Here is a 17,942-nt window from a genome sequence, read left to right as displayed (position 1 = left end):
GTCACACCCAAAAAGGACGAGGGAGGAGGGTGGCAGGTGTTGGACAGCGGCTACAATCTGTAAAAAATTGGCGTCTAAATCTACATCTGAAAGCTCCGCGCGGCGCTTACGCAGACTTAATGCGAAGGTTGAGGCCGTCCATCACGCGCTCGTACTCTGCCCGGTCCTTCTTCATCAGGTATTTCATGAGCCTAGAGCGCTGGCCGAGAAGGATGCGCAGCCCCCTCTGGCATGCGTAGTCCTTCTTGTTGACGAGCAGGTGCTCGGTAAGACTCTCGATACGCTTGGTAAGGAGGGCGATCTGGAGCGAGGAAGAGCCGGTGTCGTTGGGACCGGTCTTGAACATCTGGATGGACTCGTCGTCCAGGTTGGGGCGGGTCATCTTGTTCGCCGCAACAACCTGGAGGCTCTGAGCGCGCGAGGCCACCGGGCGCGCGCACACGTTAAGGGAAACCGGGGTCCCACGAGCAGCCACCTTGAACCCTGCGATGCGAGGAGAGAAAACACGGGGGGATCGAGGATCAGCGACTGGTTCGGCAGGAGGAGTTGGGGAAAATGTTGAGCGTCGAAAGAACCCCAGGCGCACAGGGCGTAGGGTTTCGGCTGTCCGCCGGGAGATGCACGGCGTCTAACGGCGCAGCGAAGCACGGATGGCGGAACGACCGTGATACGATGATGAATCGTTGTTGTGACATCACGAAACCGTTCCGACAGCCTCGACGCTCGCGTCGTCCTTCCGGGCTGGCTCCGCGCCGTGCCGCCGCACGGTCCAGTCGACGGGTTCTTTTTCTCCCAAGAGAGATGGGCTGGGTTGATTTCGTCTCTCACCAGTCACGCCGGACGAGGAGGTGGCGGTGGCGCGAGGCGCGCCCGCGGGCATGGCCATCGCAATAGTCATCATGGCAGCCATATTTGAGTGAATATGGAAGTGTTCGACGTTCGCGTGTCCTTTGACGGCGCGAGTCCGAGTGACCGAGACACGTCGATTTTCACCGTCTTTCCTCGCAAAGCGGCCACATCAATCTGCAATTGGATAAGATGGTGTAATTGCAAGGCAACGTATGTGTTTGCTCTTGGATCCCGCGTCATAATTGATGAAATAGGATTTTTGGACGAATCAAGGTAACGGGTAAATACATACATGTGATTTTTTTGAGATAAATCTGATAGCCAAATGGTTACAATTCCTAATAGATAACGTGCTACAAGTTTTGTCAGACAAACAACCTTACCATCCCCACACCCGTGTGACCACACCCTGGGGAACGGGCGAGTGGGAAGTGGGTAGATTGCCGTACAGTTCCGGGTGATGAATTCCTAGTCCTAAGTCGCTCTGAGCAGCGAGGGTTTCCGGTAAGGTCATCTGAGACCCGCCCTGGACTCCCGCCGTCGAGGCGCCAGGCAGCAGCCCCTCGACCAGTCCCCTGCTCAGCAAGCCGATGTCATCCCCTCCTCCGTGGTCAACGTTGGCCAGCAGGGAGCGCGGCATCGCGGGACGTTGTGAAGCCTGTCGTCGCGCGAACCAGTTTGTCACCTGGCGCGTTGAGATCCCAATCGCGGCGGCGATGGCTGCGCGCTTGTGCATGTCCGGCGCACAGTCTTGAGAGTACGCTGTCTCCAGCATCTCCCTTTCATCTTTGCTGATCCTGCTGGTTTTCATTATGTGTGAGGTCGTCGCCCCGCTATCGTTCATGGCCGATGACACCTTCGTGGGCTTCTTGTTTCGCCTGTTGTCGAACCATCTGTACGCCTGGTCAGCTGTCACCTCTGGCCCCATCGTGTTGAGCACCTTGAGCAGCTCAGCACACTCTTGCGGCTTCCACCGCGGCTTCTCCGCGAATCTTTCCTGCATATACTCGGTCTGCTGAGCGGATAGTCGCGTCTTCACACGCCGCCCAGTATCCTCTGAGATCAGTACCGGCTTCTTCTTCTTCGCTGTCAGCGTGGGATTGCCGTCCTCATCCAGCAGGGGCTTCTTCTTTCGCTTCTTGCCGAGGATGGTCCCCACGCCAAGAGGCTGCAGCTGCTGACGTATAACGGGCCGCTGAATAAAGTCCACGAGAAGCTGTGCCGCATCCCCTGACAGCCTATCACCTGTCAGAGATGCAGGCTTGAAATCTGGGGTGTTCGCAGCCTTGTTGAGGAGCGCCTGCGAGAGCGAAGGGACAGCGCGAAATTAGTACCGGGTCGTTCCTCGCGGACGCGGAAGGGGGCGTCACGCTCGTCGTGTGTTGGGCCGGCCAAGAAACGTGAAATATGCACACCTCAAGTCTACGCTGGCCGTCTTGTCGCGTGGACCATGTATTCTGGCAGTAAGGTTTCGCCTTCCAACCCCGCCCCTTCACTTTAGTTGGGACGCCTTCGCTCGTGCTTTGCGCCGTGCCATGTGTCAACCCGCCTTCGGGTGGGTGGTCGTTGCCGATGACCAATTGGTACGCGGGTGTTGGCTCACCCGAGTCCATTGTCACCTTATGATTCTGCCCACCGTCGAGCACCCACCGGGAGGAGACCCGCACTGGATACTGGCAGACTAGTAACTTACCTCGGCTTTACATTATCCCCGAGGTCGCCAGGCTTTGCCAGGCTGAAAATTGAAACCTCCAGCTCCGACTGCACTCAGAGACGCCAGGCGCGGGAGTCGATTTGGAACGCCGTGAGTGTTCGTAGGATGACCGAGGGTAAGCCGGAAGGACCGGCAGCCGCCCTGAATCCTTCGGCGGCCGCGTTCACCTTCAAGGCGACAGCACCCTCGTTCACGCCCGGCTCCACAGATTCACGGCCTGCCGCGGGTGCCGCTCCTTTCTATCCTCGCCCGCAGGCGCCACCCACGGAACCGGAGTATCCTGGGTATGATGAGTTCGACGAGTATCATGATCACGAACAAGATCAAGTCGTAGACCTGCCGAAGAAGAAGAGCCTCGCGGATCTGGGCCTGGACTCCCTCGGATTTGTGTCGGACGGCTCGGAGTCGGGCCACGACACCCCGTCTCCCATGACGCAGATTAGGCGACAGCAGGCTATGAGACAGAATGTTGGGGATGGACAAGATATCGGTGGTTGGTACAGCGGTGAAGGCGTGGAGGGGGTCGCCGCGGAGTGGCAGCACACCGTGTCATACCAACCGCACGACCAACACCCTATCGCTGGGTACGAGGGTGAATACGATCAACAACTCGCGGCGTACAATATGCCGCACTATCCCTACTACCCCGCGGGAGCAGGCGGAGGGCTCTCGGAGTATGACGAAGGAGAGTTCTTAAAATTTCTACAGGAGAGTTTCCCCGGGTACAGCCTGGATAGCCTCCAGGAGCTGCTCGAGGCGAACGGCGGGGATGCCAATATCACAGTGGAGATGCTGCTGGAGATGCACAGTGAGGTAGCGCCTCCAGAGCCTCCTAGACTGGATGACGAGTCGAGTTTTCCCACGCTCGGCGGGAGTACATCTACTGGAACGAGCGAGAGTCAGAAACCTCCCGATTCGAAGCCGCCCGAGGAGATTTTCAAGTCGTTCACCATCTCAGGCGGTGTATCAAATATGCGTCTGCCCGGGAACAATATCGCTTCCAGGTCTACCCACGGCGACTTTGCCGACAGGGTGAGAACCACGCAGCCAAGTGCACCTGCTCAGTCACGAGGTACGACACAAGTAGGATATGGCGCAGGAAGCTTCTCCGGGAGGAGAGCCGCCGCGGAGCAGCAGTGGGTGGACACCGGAGACACGGTTTCAGCTATGTATGCCACCAACAGGGAGGATGCTCGGGACTACATGCGGCTCAGAAATATTTGCTTCCAGCAGGCCACGCAGGCGTATTTATCCGGAAACAAGGCTCTGGCCAAAGATCTGAGTCGTCAAGGCCGTCAACACGCGATGAACATGAAAGCTGCACACGAGAGAGCAGCTGCCTTTATTTTCCAGGAAAGAAATAACAGTAACGTCCAAGGTGGTACACCAATGCTCGATCTGCACGGCCTGCACGTCGCTGAAGCAATCAATGTTCTTCGGCGGGAGCTCCCAAATTTTAAGGCGGCCGGGCGAGTTGTTCACATTCTAGTGGGGACGGGGCACCACACCAAGGAACGTGTTGGAGGAGCTCGTTTACCGTCGGCAGTCGCCGAATACTTGCAGAATGAGCGCATTCGTTACTGGGAGCCACAGCCAGGCATGTTAGAGGTGAATTTAAATTGAAATAGTACAAGGTATTCTAAAGCTTCGACGTCAGTGTTTCTTCCTGCGCGACTTCGGCCTCTCGCTCGACAGCCTTGGCAGAGAGGTGTTTGTCAAAGAATTCACTCGTCTCTGCGAGGGTGTGACAGACAGATTCAAAAGCGCGTGTCGAATGGGATTCATGTGGAAGGAGCACGAGCCTTGCATCTGCGCCGTTTCCCTTCAACGCAGCGAAGAATCGTTCCGACTGGATAACGTTGGTTCCGCTGTTTGTGTCCTCTTCGCCGTGAATGAGCAGAATTGGCTTCTTGATGATATCAGCGTGCATGAAAGGGCTCATGTTCATGTACGTATCCGGCGCCTGCCACAGCGTTCGCTCCTCAGACTGAAACCCAAACGGCGTCAGTGTTCGGTTGTACGCCCCTGAGCGGGCGACTGCACATGCGAATAGGTATGGGGCGTGTGCCAGCAGGTTGGACGCCATAAACGCGCCATAGCTATGACCGCCGACGCCAACGCGCTGTGGGTCAGTAACACCTCGTCGCACCACCTCCTCAACTGCCGCTCTCGCACCCGCCACCAGCTGCTCTACGTAGGTGTCATTTGGTTCAACGCCCTCCGCAGCGGATCCGATTATAGGCAGCGAAGGTCCCTCTAGAACAGCATATCCACGAGACAGCCAAACAAGCGGCGACATGGGAGAGATTGACGTAAATCGCAAGGGCGAATCCCTCAGCTGACCCGCAGCCTCGGCGCTGTTGAACTCACGAGGGTACGCCCACATTATCGTTGGGAGTGGACCATCGCGTTTGGCATCGTACCCAGGCGGCGTGTATAATGTTGCGTTTAATTCAACGCCATCGGCACGTTTGTACCGAAGGATTTCCTTTGGTGGATCGATCAGCCCTGGATGGGGATGCGGAAAGTCGCTGATGCGGCGCGGCTTGAGCGTGCCATCGGATCCGTTGAGCTCTAGGGAATAGTACTGCGGGTTCTCGCTTGGTGTTTCCCTCGAGAGGAGAATTTGCATGGTGTCCAGAGTTATCGGTGCGCCATTTGTGTCACTGATTATCGATCCCGGTCTTTCGAGGGCACCATCTTCAGGACACTGCCAAATTCGCTTGGTCGCTCCTGTGTCGAGGTTGAGTAGGTCCAAAAACGGCCTATCCCCTTTGTCACTCGCCCCTTCGCCCTCTAGTACGAGAATCATGCCCGTTTCCCACTGTAATGGCCCCGGTGCCATCCGCGTGGCACCATTCTTGGCCTCCTCCGCCATCACCTTCGCCGGCTTCCAACCGCTCTCGGGGATTGATCCGGTAACGTTTGCAATTAAGTATGTCCCGTCAGGCATCCTTCGCGACAGTGGCGATCCTGGGTCGTTATATGAGTCTTCGTAATCACGATCATAAAGGAGCCGCGGCGCGCGGTCGGTGCGTCCGTCCGTGTCCACCACCCAGGCGCGGATAGTCCTAGATTTGTACCAGGACTCGTAAAGTAACCCAACACCCTCGCCTGCCCAGGACACACCGCCGTACCTCAGATCTGTCTGGAACGTAGCAACGCCTGGGGCAGTGGGATCAGCGTGCATGTCCGCCGTGTATGTAATGTCCCTGGGCGATACATCCAATCTCGGGTCGCCCCGATCCTGTGCCTCTGTCCAGTAAAGCTCCGCTGGCCTGTCCGGTCGCCAGTTGATTGACCTTGGCCCCTCACGGCACGAGTTGTGGACAATTGGAATGTTGTCCGCCATCGGCAAGTTGCACACCTCTCTTACTTCACGCCCATCACGGTCTGTTATCCACACGCGCTTAGGGAAGCGGCCGCAGGGCACGGCGTACGAGAATGGCCGCTGGAGTGCTTCCATGATGACAAAGTTTCCGTCCGGGGAAGGGTCAAGTCGCGTGTGTATCGCAGGCCCTGAGCCAAACGGCGTCACCTCTCCCGTCAACACGCTTACCTTGACAAACTCAGAAGAACTGAAGTACTCGAATAGGTCCCCATCGTGCGAATCCTTCAGCAGATCGGCATACGTTCGTGCCTGAGCCACGTTGCCGCCGAAATTCGTCTGTACGCGCGGTCCTGGAGGGGTTGGCGGACGCTGCGGACGCGGCGGGCGTCCCGCAGGCACCACGCACGCCACGATGGTGTCTTTGTCCAGCCAGCTGTAGCTCTCGAACAAGGTGTTAAGACCACGGCCAGGGAGCAGCGGCCGGCACGCACGCGTCGTGACGTCGGCAATCCACAGCTCGGGCGGGGCACGATCGGTCTCCGGCACCTCGGGACCGGCGAATCTAACTGTAAACGCGATGTGCCTGGCATCGACACCCCAGCTGACATAGTTCAATGTGGCCCCATCTGGGAGCCCGTCAAAGTGCTCAAACGAGTTTATTTCCTCCTCGGACGTCGGCATCGGGCCGATTGCGATACCTGTGTTGCCCGACATTCGCGAGCGGCTATTTTGGGTCTCGTCGATCCGCATACCTGCGAGCTTGAGCTCGGGGCGGGCGAGCTCGCTGACCAGAGGATAAGGCGGTGGACGCATTAGGTACAGAAGCTGGTCTCTCATTGGCGAGATGCTGATGCTCGGGTTCTGAGGCCGCTCAACGAATTGAGCAACCTCCGGGGGAGGCATCCTGTATCCCTCGTCTTCGGTGGTCGTCTTGGAATCATCGCCGCCGCTCGCGGCGGTCGCGACACGAACGAACCGGGTGCCCTTCAGCATCGGAAGTTTGTTCACACGCGGATGTGCAACCCCTCCCACGACCGCCTTTGCGGAGGAACTGGCAGAGCCGGCAAGGCGATGAAGGCCGCGCGGTCGTACACAGCCGCGGGCTAGAGTTGCGGCGAGCCTCAGGGACGTCATCACTCGAAAGAGCGAATCGGTCGCGGGGCGTTCAGTGTGGCAAGAGGAAGGTCTTCAGACTCCTGATGTTTTAGCACGTAACTTTTACCCGACAGGCACCTACGCAAAGCTCCAAAAGTCACCTGTGCCCTCGACGCCGCACTGTAGATGCGCGGGGTCCACAGCGGGCCAAGGGGGGAGTGGCGGTAGACTCTCACACAGATGTATCGTCGTGTGTGTCGGACAGTCTCTTTGGTTTCAGGTGTGGTTAATGGATGCGCCCTTCGGCAACCGTCGGCGCCCGCCGCCGCTTCGCTGAGGCGCCTCAGTGACGATGCCGTTTCGCCTATTGACCGCCTGGAGGCTCCCGACGACTTCGCGCCCGGCGACGGTCCTCCCCTGCTTCCGGTGGCACTCCGGATGGCTGATGATATTGCCGAGCTGCTCTCAGGCGATGATGGAGATGTTCTCATAGCCGGGGTGCATGGACTCTCGGCGAGGAACAGGGGCATCGTCGAGTTGCCAGGGAAATTGGACCGCGCTGTGAGGGTGGCTGTGAGGGACACAGGAGCGACTCATAGACAGGTCAAGGCCAAGGGACGTAGCCTACTTGAGGCGCTCAAGTCAATATCGCGGGGATTGGTCCCTGTGGACGACGATGATCATTCAGGAAAGGTAAAGGCCTGGCTGAAGGAGGGCAAGACTGCGGGAGAGTTTTCTTCTGAGGACAGTGAAGTGAGTGGCGCACACTTCCTTGGGGAGGGCACCGAGTGGGGCGCGAGGCTGTCCGTCCGCAAGCAGAAGCGATTGTTTGAGTCTCTTGAAAATGAAGAAAGTATGGCCAGGGGGAAAGGGAAGAAGAAGCCCCCGGTTCGGAGTGAGGCCGCCACAAACTATGGCCCACTGGAGGCTGCTGCATATGCGGTGACAAGGCTTCCGATGACCTTTGGAGCTCAGGTGCGGGTGATGCAGGAGCTTCGCGTGCGCGCGCCCGGATTCATGCCGGTGTCACTGTTAGACTTTGGTGCGGGTCCCACTCCCGCCCTGTGGGCCGCTCGTGAAGTTTTTGGCAACAGCATTTCGCTGGGTTCGACGGGTGGCACCACCTCCGTCACCCTCGTTGACGCGAGTCCGAGCATGATGGCATTCACAAGAAGACTGGCCAGATGGGTGTACGACGATACTGAGGTGCACGAGCTTGGCAGTGGAATGGGTTTCCTCGCGAGACCATCGGGTAGGCCTTTGCCAGATCCCAATCCGTGGGGCATAACAGGACCGGTGCAAACGGTGGCATCGCTTAGATCACTGAATCCTCATGCAACATTCGACATGGTTGTCTCTGGTTACAGTCTAGGGGAGATCGCGACAGGTACTAGACATGAACAACAGCAGCGAATACTTCGGGGCGACGGCAGCGAAGCGAGCGAGAAGAGTGGAGCGACAAAAAGGTTGGACGACACGATTATGTCTCTCTGGTCTCGCGTCGCGCCCGGAGGGGTCTTGGTGCTGGTGGAGCCTGGGACTCCGCGAGGGTCCAAATTGATTCGACGTGCGAGGGCTCTAATTCTTGATGCAGAGAAAAATAAGACACGTAACAGGCGGGAAGATGGAGAAGATGCCGACGATTCTTTTGATGCACACATCGTCGCCCCTTGTCAGCATGACAAGGTGTGCCCCATGGACGGACTCGAGGGAAGCACGTGGTGTCATTTTAGCCAGCGTGTGAAGCGTACTGAGATGCACCGTCAGATGCTTCCCCGTGGACGAGGACCTCAGCACCAAGACGAACGATTCTCGTACGTCGTCATCCGTCGCATGAGTCGGAAGCGTGCCATTGCCGAGGCCAAAAATCGTGTCGCGGAGATTGCTGCGGGAGAGCAAAAGGTTGGCTTCAAAATCGACAAGGAAGACGACGAAGAGGACTATCGTGATGAAGACGAGGAAGATGAGGAAGACGAGGAAGATGAGGAAGACGAGGAAGATGAGGAAGACGAGGAAGACGAGGATGGTGACGGCGAGGAGGATGATGACGATGATGAGGACGGTGAAGAAGAAGGCAAGGATGTGGGGGAGACAAAAGCTGGTGCGGTTGCAGTTGCGAGCTCGTTCAGTTGGGGTCGCTTGGTCCGTCCGCCAATCAAGCGCAGCAGACATGTTATCCTTGACATGTGCAGTGCCAATGGAGAGCTTGATCGACACATCGTCGCCAGATCTAATGCTTGGGAGGGTGGTGTTGGAAAGCAGGGTTATAAAGCTGCGCGAAAGTCCAAGTGGGGTGATTTGTGGCCGTACCGGGATCCTCGCAAGCTTCACGAGACGAAGGATGCGAGCGCCGCAGAGCTTGAAAAATTCTTCGAGGACTTCGAGGATTTCAATATGGAGGATTTACAGGTCATGATGAAGGGCCGCTCCACTCCAGTGGGCGTCAGATTGCGAACGAAATCATTCCAAGCGAAAAGGCCAGCATTTGTCGAAGAATTTGTTCGCCTCGAGCGTGAGGTGGGAGTCGACGCCATGGAGGAAAATGAAAGCGCCACCGCCGGCAAAGAAGGAGTCAGAGAAGATTAGGTGTGATTGTGATTCTTTTCATTTAACAGCAGTATATTTGATGGAGTCGAGTTTCATTCATCCATTTCGAGGACACCCGCGTCGTCGTCCTCTTCCTCATCCTCGTCTGCTTCCTCACCCTCCTCGTCTGTGTCTACGCCCTCTTCCTCGTCCGCGTCCTCATCTTCTTCGTGTTCTTCTTCTACATCTCCTGCAACATCGGCGCCATCCATCGGAGCATCCGCGTTTGCATTGCCGTTGCTTTCTTTTTCGAGTTGGGCGTTGAGTGCGGAGTAGTCCACTGCTGTCCGTCGCCTCTTGCTTGGGCCTGCATCGGTCACAGCAGCAGCAGCAACAGCAGCAGCAGCAACAGCCTCCTCCCCTCCTTCGCCCGCCGCAGCAGCAGCCTCAGAAGCAAGCTGTAAAGCAGCTGCTTCTCGTGCCCGTACAGCCTCGAGTGCGGCGGCAAGCCTGGCCTCCTTCTGGAGCCGCCTCTGTCGCAGGTCAAGCTCTTGCTCCTTCTTGGCAGCCTCAGGGTCCCACTGTTCGTGGTTCTCGCGGAACATGACGCGAAGGTGTGCGGCGACACTCCGGCCGAATGCGGACACGACTCCTCCCTGGATGCGGTAGCCACCTTCCAAGACGGAAATGACGCGCCCCTGGGAATGGGTGTTGGCAATCTTGCACAGTTCCTCGGTGAGCCACTCATAGTCTGCCTCTTTGACTCCCAGGTTGACTGGACCCTGAATATCATCCTTGGCATGGGCATCGAAGCCGGCAGAGATGATGATGAGATCAGGCTTGAACGCGGCGATAGCGGGTAGGGTCTTTCCACGCCACACGCGCCTCCACGCCGCACCTCTCTCAGATTTCTTTCCTTTGCCCTCCATACCGACGTCGACCACCCACGGGAGGGCGCCAGTTGCCGAGCTCTCCTGCCTAGCCTGAGCCACCGTCATGGGATCCTCGATGATACCCTCTTCGTCCCATACAGCGTGCTCTTCGGTGGGCAGTAGTTCTTCCCCAGCTGGATTACGGTTGTCGTCCGTGGGGCCGGAGCCTGGGTAGAAGGAGAACCCGCGACCACGACCGTAGCCGTGCACGCTCGCGAAGAAAACCTCATCGTGGTCAGTCTCGTCAAGCCACGGCCTATAGGTGGGCACGGTGATCGATCCCTCGATGTAGGGGTTGGTGAACGCAAATTGGGGCAGTGCAGGCGTGGTATTCTGCACAACCGCCTCGGTGCCGTTGCCGTGATGAACGTCAAAATCGATTATGGCAACGCGGCGGAGAGAGTGGCGGTGAACGCATCGCGCGTATGCCGCGCCGAGCGCAACGTTGTTGAGGAGGCAGAAGCCATGAGATCCGGGTCCGGGCTCGCCAGGAGCCGCAACGGGTCCATTAGGTCCCGCATGGTGGCCCGGAGGCCTCACAGCGCAGAAAACTCTCTCTGCGCTCCCCGCCACGACGCGATCAACCGCCTCAACAACGGCGCCTGCAGCGCACAGGGCAGCCTGGAACGAGTCCCTGCATACCTCCGTATCGCCATCGATAGTGTCCCTCGCGCCGTTCGGGGCGGTGTGCCATGCGGGGATACGCTCGCAGATGCGCTGGATCTTGCGAACGTAGGGATATTCGTGAACCCTGAGCACATCGGCCATGGTTGCCGGCCTCACCTCCGACACAACTTCAACGCAGGAGAACTCAGATGCGCGAAGAATACCTCGCTTCTTGTGCATCAGCGTCTCAAGGCGGTTCACGTTCTCCGGCGGCACGTTGTTGCTCGACCTTGTTATGGGACCGCACGTGTGGTGCAAGAAGCACTCGTCCGGGGCGATGATGACCGGCGGCGGTGCGGCTGGCGCGGGCTCAACCGTGCTCGGGTCCTCGCCCCGGAGGAGCGCCGCAATCTGCGGGTAACCCTTCGCCTCTGCCATGTTCAGCGCGGTCCTTCCGAGGCTGCACACAGCGCCGACGAGTTCATCGCCGCCCTTGCTGCCCGCGAGGACCGCTTGAACCGTGGCGAGGTCGCGACCGACCACAGCGGCGTGCAGCGCGGTGGCCCCCGCCTTGGTGCACTTGGCGACGTCAGCACCCTTGCCGATGAGCGCTTCAGCGCAGTCCGCGTGTCCCGCATAGCATGCGTGATGCAGCGGTGTCCAGCCGTACTTATCCCTGGCGTTGATCGGATCGGGCATCGGCTCGCCGTCCTCCCCGACCTCGCCCCCGTCCGTGGGATAGAGCTCAAGGAGATGCGCGACGCACTTCGTCAGCCCGTGCCCGGCGGCGAGGTGAAGTGCCGACTTGCCGTAGTCATCCGTCGCGAACACGTCCGCCTCCTTCTCGACGAGCAGCGCCACGCATTCAGCGGCGGCGTCGGCAAAGTGAGGTAGGGATCCTGCGGCGATCGCAACGTGCAGCGCCGGTGAACCCTCGAGGGTGACGTACGTCTCCGAGCCAGCCTCCAGCATCATCCTCGCGCACTCAACCTGCCCGTTAAGCAGGGCGACGTGGAGCGGAGTACATCCGTCGCGGTCTCTCTCGTTGGGGTCAACATCGTCGTCGTCGTCTTCTTCCTCCTCCTCCTGCGAGCGAGAGCGGGAGCGGGAGCGAGGGTCAGATCGTTATCGAGAGCTTGGGAAGGGATTTTGGCTCCTCGGGGTATTTTATTTGCGCGCGCTGTCGGTGATTGTGGGGGCACCCACCGGGTTGAATTCACCGTCCTTCTCCTCCTTGGAGAGGAGCTTGGCTAGCAATTCGGCGTCTCCAGCTTCGGCGGCATCATGGAGGGGGCTGCGAGGATACGGCGGAGCGGGAGGGAAGGCGCACGGTCAGCTACGGGGTATCCGGGAGCGCCGAGGCACGCGATCAGGGAATCGGTCGGCGGGGAATGCTGGACGAATCTCGGGTTCTGCGGATCGCGACACTCACAAGACCCCGGTGACATCGTCGTCGTCGTCGCTGTCGAACATGTGTGCAAGGTCTAGGTCCGAAATGTTGCTGACGAGGAGCTCGGTTCGCGTCGAGCTCTTCCTAGGTCTGAAGGCCTCGAACCCTGTGTGAAACCCAAACGCCGTCTGGGCGGTGTTTGTTTGCGATTATGGGCCTCATGTGTACCCTTAACCTTGACACTAACCGCACTCCACAGCCTGGATCTCGGATCTTCCCCGATTCGTGAGTCTCCCCTGGCGATTCTATTGGCTGGTGATGATGTTACGTTGGCTCGTCGTCGAGGCGACATCCAACGGCTGTCACAACTGCGAGAGCATCCGTGTATCTCCGAAACTCTGTTAGACTGTAGATCATGCCCGCCATTGCATCTTCTCCCGCCGTCGCGCTCCTCCGCGCGCCCCTTGCCTCGCGCGCCGCGCGCAAGGCCCCCGCCGGTGGCACCTCCCAGATTCGCCCTGCCGCGCGCCCCGCTTCGCTCGGTCGCGGCCGCTCCGTCACCGTCAGGTGCGTTCGACACCTCCCAACCCACCGGACACACCTCGTTCGAGGGTTCGCGTCCTTTTATCGCTCCTCGCACCGCGCTTTCTACGCGTCGTCGTCCTCCTCGGCATCGAACCCGAACCTTAGTTTCTTATCCGATCCTTTCCGCGACGCTCAGGGCCTCCGCGCCGGTCGACTCGGTGGTTTCCGGCGTGAACCAGGCGGTCCCCCAGGTGGCTGATATTTTCGGCATCGACACTTCTGCTGCGGACACGCTCTTTGTGAACGCCGCTTCCATCATCCTTCCCGCGTGGGGCGCCATCGTTGGTGCCATCTTCGTGTTTGGCACTGTCTACAAGATTGCATTCCCGGACAAGTACAACGAGCAGGTGTACAGCGGCAAGGCGGCGGAGATGGTGCAGGATGAGATCATCGATCTGGATAATCTCAGTGAGGATGATCTCGCCGCGGTGGCCGAGCTCGAGGCCGAGCGCGCCGCGCAGAAACAATGAGTGGCGACAACCTCGGACAGTTGGAATATGAGTGCAGAGTTGGGAAAGTTGACGGTGCGTCAGCTTCAGGGGTTAGGGCGAAGCGCTCGAGGCGGAGGGGAGACGTCGCGCGTGTTTCCATTTCTGCGGCATCGTCGATATGTAATATGTAGAACTTTGACAAGATTCGCAAGAAGCGTCTGCTCATTTCACCCGCGCTGCAACAGGTGAATTTAGTGATGTGAAATGTTTCTGTGTCACACACACTCCGCGTCACTCGGCCGCGATGGCTTCTGAGGATGAGAGCGCGCTGCTTCCTCACAAACTCCCAAGTCTCCGAGGACTCAAGGTGGATCGGGTGCTAAACGATGGCAAAGAAAGCGGCGTCGTCGCTCTGCTGGTGCGCTCACCCCTCGGAAGATTAGAAAACGCCCTCGAGTCCACTCCGCCGACGTCCACACCTGACCCGGAACCCTCGCTCTGTTCCCCAGGGAACCTTCGCCGGGTGCTCCACGCAGGCGGTGGTGAAGCTCTCGAGACCGCCCATACCCGTCGGCGATCCCGACGCCCTCTCCCGTGCCATCTCCTTGTCCGAGCGCGCGCCGTGGAGCGGGATGGAGTACGGGTATTACCACGGCGCTCTCGACCCTTTGTTCGCCCCAGGGCTGAGCGTGGACGTGCTCTACCCCGGGTGCCTCTACGACGAGTCCGAGGAGGCACGCGAAAAGCTTCTGAAGAAACATATAAGCAGGAACACAGCGCAGGCTCCCGTGGCGTTCAGGGAAACCGTGGAGGCTTACGAGAATGCGCACGTGCCGTACATTCGCGCCATCCCCGAGGGAGCCGTCGGGTGGGTGTACAAGATACTGGCCTTGGAGAAGGAGACAGAGCGGCTGCTGTTCAACGATCCGACCGAAGATGCCGGATTTTTGCTCAACACGGACCCGAAGTGGACCACCCACCCTGACCACAACACGACGCCCAAGGCGGCGTGGAAAGGGCACGCGTCCACGAGGGACCTGTACTGCCTGGGACTGTGTCACAGGAGGGATGTCAAGTCTTTGCGGGACCTGCGGAGGGAGCACCTCCCGATGCTGAGGGCCATGGCAGAGACGGGCAGGAGGGTAATCAGGGACACGTACGGGCTGGAGGATCACAGCGTGAGGGTGTTTGTGCACTACCCGCCCCAGTTTTACCACTTTCACGTGCACTACACCAACGTCGCCGTGGACATTGGCGTGCAGACGGAGCGAGCGCACCTGCTGGACGACGTCATCGACAACATCGAGCGAGACTCGGAGCACTACGCCAAGTGCGCCATAACCGGAAGGATGGGTGAGAACGACGAACTCTGGAGGAGGTACAGAGAGTGGAGGGCCAACAGCGACGCGGGGAGCACGTAGATCAGGGTTCTCGCGCGGGTTCGTTTGTGGACAGGAGTTACCCGTGTATTTCAAGTCACTACTGTTAGTAAATTGCACGCCACTCTCGTGAGATCGGCGCGCAAGGCCTGGCGTCGTCACTTAGACGCCGCGTGGAAGATCCCCCGGCCCTCAGCTCGGGTGTTTACTCGTCCTCCTCCTCACCATCACCACCACCCCCACCGGCAGCCGCCATCCTCTTGCGCTTGACGCGACCCGGGCGGCCGCCACCGAGAGGAGAGTTGAGCGAATAGTCGATGTGCTTCTGGCTGTCAGCACGCACGAGGAAGGAGGGGATGTTCACAATCTGCTTGCCCACGCGGATGTGGCGCTGCTTGATCAGCACGCGCGCGTGGTGAACAGACTTCGCGAGGCCGAGCTTGAACACGATGGTCTGGAGACGGCGCTCGAGGAAAATCTCGGGGGTGAGCGCGAGCACGTAATCGAGCTTGTCCTGGGACTCGTCCTGTTGAGCGAGAGAGAGTGAGGTTGCGTCGGCGGTCAGCGAGGCGAATTTTTTCTCAGCAATTTTTAGGGTTCGAGCTCCAGACCCTAGCCCGATTCCACGGCTTGCCAGGCGCCGGCAGACGGGGCCCAACGACGCGCTCGCCTCGTGCTCGCCGTCGAAGATCCAGAAATCAAAGTGGTTATCGAATGGGAATCGTGAACGCACCAGGAGACCGTAGCGGTACATGCGGCGCATGATGGCCTCGCCCTCGAAGATCCTCTTGGGGTCCTTCTCGTCGAGGGTGAGGAGCACGCGGGCAGCGTTGCGGAGCTTGTTCAGCGCGAACTGCACGCGCCAGAGCTCACGCTTGTTGCGGAGACCATACTCGCCGACGATCTTGAGCTCACTGTCGAGACGCTCCTTCTCGAACGGACGACGAGGCTTCTTGAAAGTCTTGGAGTCTGTTGAGGGAGAGCGGCGCGGAAGGTCAGTCGCCGGCGATGGGTGCGGAAAAAGAGAGCGCGATGCGGGAAAAAATCAGCCGTCGGCAAGAGAGCGGAACGATCGCGTCGGCGCACGCTCGACGACGGAAGGCGTGACATCGGGCGGGATTGATCACTCACAGCTCCTGTAGAAGGTGGTGGACGGCATCTTGGCTGTCCCTTCGCCTTCCTGCGCTAGGTGTAAGAGGGCGGGACGACTGGGTCGACGAGGGTTTTAGCGGAAAGTCCGGCCAGGAAAATCCGACCAGAACCTGTTTTGAACGAAGCTCACTAACTGTCATGAACACATACTGTGCGAACCTCGAAATAGGAAATAATGGGAAAACGAAGTGGATGGTCAACTGCAAATGGGTCGATCTCACTGGTAAAGATCGCTTTTTGTCAAAAATCCACGAAATCGCCTCGCTTTCCTGTTTTGGCCCCCAGTGAACAGGTCTGCAGAAATTCCCGTTTGGGCTCAGGAGAGGAGCGCGCCGCTTCCCGGCCGTCCAGAGGGGATATCCACCCTCGGCGCTGGAGACGCGCTCGGGATGACGACTTCGGGCGTGCTGGATGACGAGGCACTGCAGCTGGCGCTGAAGGACGCGAGCGTCAAGGGTAAGCTCAGCCTCGCGTATCTGGACCTGACGGAGATCACCTCCGAGCAGGCGACGAGGGTCAGGGCGGGTGCGCCGAACATCACCGAGCTGGACCTACGGTCGAACAACCTCACGGACCTGCCCGATGAGCTCGGCGACCTCAAGGCGCTGCGGGTGATCAAGCTCGACTACAACAAGCTGGAACACCTGCCCGCAATGTTGACCAAGCTACCTCGGCTGACAAACCTGCAGATGGGCGGCAACCTGCTGTCGACGGTGGACGCGTCTGTGGCTGAGCTTCGCGCGCTGACGGACCTCGACCTGTCAGGTAATAGACTCATCACCGTTGACCCGGCGATCGCGCGGTGCGAGAAGCTCGTCTACCTCAACTTGGAGAACAACATGCTCACCGCGCTGCCACCCGAGATTGGCTCCATGGAGAACCTCTGCGTGCTGGACCTGAGCAACTGCCAGCTCGCGACGCTGCCCGACACCGTGAGCGGCCTCGTCTCCTTGACCAGACTCGAGGTGAATAACAACATGTTGAAGACCCTCCCGCCCTCCATGGGCCGCCTTGAGAACCTGAAGGACCTGGACTGCAGGTACAACCTGCTGCAGGAGCCGGAAAAGAGCAAAGCGGAGGGACCTGTGCGAGGGTACCTGGAGTACCTGAAAGAGGAGGAGGAGCGAATCATCCAGGAAGAGATTGAGCGTCTCAAGCCGGTGGCCACGGAAGTTGGGAACTACCTGGAGTATCGCATGAAGCTCGAGGACGAAGGTCCCCTCCTCAGGTCGAGGCACTCCACAACCTGCGGCGCGAACCACATGTATGTGTTTGGCGGCTTACTGAGCCACAAGGGGTGCAAGACTAACGAGCTTTTCGTCACCAACCTCGATCGCATGGTGTGGATGAAGAAAAACCCGGGAGGAGAGCGACCGGTGGAGAGGGACGGGCACTGCGCTGTGTTTGACTCAAACCGCAAGAAGCTCCTGGTTTTTGGGGGCCGGGACGCCGAGAAGAAGAGGCTCAACGACCTCTTCCAGTACGACCCAGAGACGGACAGGTGGACCCGACTGTCTCCGGACGGCGAGCAACCTGCGCCTAGGGAGAGCGCCTCGATGGCCCAGCTCGACGAGGACACCTTGGTTCTCTTTGGCGGAAAAGGTGCTGGAGCGCGCTTCAACGATTTGTGGTTCCTGGACCTCAAAAGGATGGAGTGGACACAGGCGGCAACCAAGGGTGACGCTCCGTCTCCACGGCAAGATGCGGCGATTTGCGCGTGCGACGGGAAGATCTACCTCCACGCAGGACAGGATAACTTCGTGAGAAACGATCTGTATGAGCTCGATGTCAGCAACAGGGAGGAGATGCACTGGACCCTGGTGAACACCGTCGGGAGGCCACCTCCTCCGTGCCACAGCCACCTGCTGCACTGCATAGACGGAAAGCTGTACATCGCGGGTGGATTCGACGAGCTCGGTGGACAGATCATAAAGTTTTACTCCCTGGATTTG

At 59.1% G+C, this 17,942-nt stretch overlaps 10 protein-coding genes across 10 annotated transcripts; 6 read left to right on the top strand and 4 right to left on the bottom strand.

Annotated features, from left to right (window-relative positions):
- Positions 1 to 106: 106 nt before the first annotated feature.
- Positions 107 to 382, bottom strand: MICPUN_79717 (predicted protein; the record flags this gene model as incomplete). Its single annotated transcript, XM_002500566.1, has 1 exon — positions 107 to 382. The coding sequence occupies one exon, from the start codon at positions 380 to 382 to the stop codon at positions 107 to 109; it is 276 nt and encodes a 91-aa protein (XP_002500612.1).
- An 846-nt stretch (positions 383 to 1,228) lies between these two features.
- MICPUN_57141 (predicted protein) lies at positions 1,229 to 2,462 on the bottom strand (the record flags this gene model as incomplete). Its single annotated transcript, XM_002500565.1, has 2 exons — positions 1,229 to 2,149; positions 2,265 to 2,462. The coding sequence occupies 2 exons, from the start codon at positions 2,460 to 2,462 to the stop codon at positions 1,229 to 1,231; spliced, it is 1,119 nt and encodes a 372-aa protein (XP_002500611.1).
- Positions 2,463 to 2,668: 206 nt separating this feature from the next.
- Positions 2,669 to 4,131, top strand: MICPUN_57140 (predicted protein; the record flags this gene model as incomplete). Its single annotated transcript, XM_002500992.1, has 2 exons — positions 2,669 to 4,094; positions 4,127 to 4,131. The coding sequence occupies 2 exons, from the start codon at positions 2,669 to 2,671 to the stop codon at positions 4,129 to 4,131; spliced, it is 1,431 nt and encodes a 476-aa protein (XP_002501038.1).
- A 71-nt stretch (positions 4,132 to 4,202) lies between these two features.
- On the bottom strand, positions 4,203 to 6,887 carry MICPUN_80220 (predicted protein; the record flags this gene model as incomplete). The annotated part of the gene is made up of 2 exons (XM_002500564.1): positions 4,203 to 5,357; positions 5,445 to 6,887. 2 exons carry the CDS (start codon positions 6,885 to 6,887, stop codon positions 4,203 to 4,205), a joined length of 2,598 nt encoding a protein of 865 aa, XP_002500610.1.
- A 342-nt stretch (positions 6,888 to 7,229) lies between these two features.
- MICPUN_57138 (predicted protein) lies at positions 7,230 to 9,575 on the top strand (the record flags this gene model as incomplete). Its single annotated transcript, XM_002500991.1, has 1 exon — positions 7,230 to 9,575. The coding sequence occupies one exon, from the start codon at positions 7,230 to 7,232 to the stop codon at positions 9,573 to 9,575; it is 2,346 nt and encodes a 781-aa protein (XP_002501037.1).
- A 3,283-nt stretch (positions 9,576 to 12,858) lies between these two features.
- Positions 12,859 to 13,662, top strand: MICPUN_52299 (predicted protein; the record flags this gene model as incomplete). The annotated part of the gene is made up of 2 exons (XM_002500990.1): positions 12,859 to 13,010; positions 13,165 to 13,662. 2 exons carry the CDS (start codon positions 12,859 to 12,861, stop codon positions 13,496 to 13,498), a joined length of 486 nt encoding a protein of 161 aa, XP_002501036.1. The 3' UTR covers positions 13,499 to 13,662.
- A 101-nt stretch (positions 13,663 to 13,763) lies between these two features.
- On the top strand, positions 13,764 to 14,880 carry MICPUN_99594 (predicted protein; the record flags this gene model as incomplete). The annotated part of the gene is made up of 2 exons (XM_002500989.1): positions 13,764 to 13,877; positions 13,969 to 14,880. The coding sequence occupies 2 exons, from the start codon at positions 13,764 to 13,766 to the stop codon at positions 14,878 to 14,880; spliced, it is 1,026 nt and encodes a 341-aa protein (XP_002501035.1).
- A 163-nt stretch (positions 14,881 to 15,043) lies between these two features.
- Positions 15,044 to 16,014, bottom strand: MICPUN_93744 (predicted protein; the record flags this gene model as incomplete). Its single annotated transcript, XM_002500563.1, has 3 exons — positions 15,970 to 16,014; positions 15,572 to 15,807; positions 15,044 to 15,364 (listed from the first exon to the last, which is right to left on the bottom strand). Exons 1-3 carry the CDS (start codon positions 15,995 to 15,997, stop codon positions 15,044 to 15,046), a joined length of 585 nt encoding a protein of 194 aa, XP_002500609.1. The 5' UTR covers positions 15,998 to 16,014.
- Positions 16,015 to 16,379: 365 nt separating this feature from the next.
- MICPUN_79689 (predicted protein) lies at positions 16,380 to 17,042 on the top strand (the record flags this gene model as incomplete). The annotated part of the gene is made up of 1 exon (XM_002500988.1): positions 16,380 to 17,042. A coding segment is annotated over one exon (663 nt), but the record flags the coding sequence as incomplete, so codon positions are not given.
- Positions 17,043 to 17,186: 144 nt separating this feature from the next.
- Positions 17,187 to 17,729, top strand: MICPUN_70619 (predicted protein; the record flags this gene model as incomplete). Its single annotated transcript, XM_002500987.1, has 1 exon — positions 17,187 to 17,729. A coding segment is annotated over one exon (543 nt), but the record flags the coding sequence as incomplete, so codon positions are not given.
- Positions 17,730 to 17,942: the final 213 nt, after the last annotated feature.

Source organism: Micromonas commoda, chromosome 3 (genome assembly GCF_000090985.2).
Source record: "Micromonas commoda chromosome 3, complete sequence".
Taxonomy (NCBI): domain Eukaryota; kingdom Viridiplantae; phylum Chlorophyta; class Mamiellophyceae; order Mamiellales; family Mamiellaceae; genus Micromonas; species Micromonas commoda.
The sequence above is the reverse complement of the archived record's forward strand: the minus strand, read 5'-3'. Positions and strand labels throughout refer to the sequence as shown.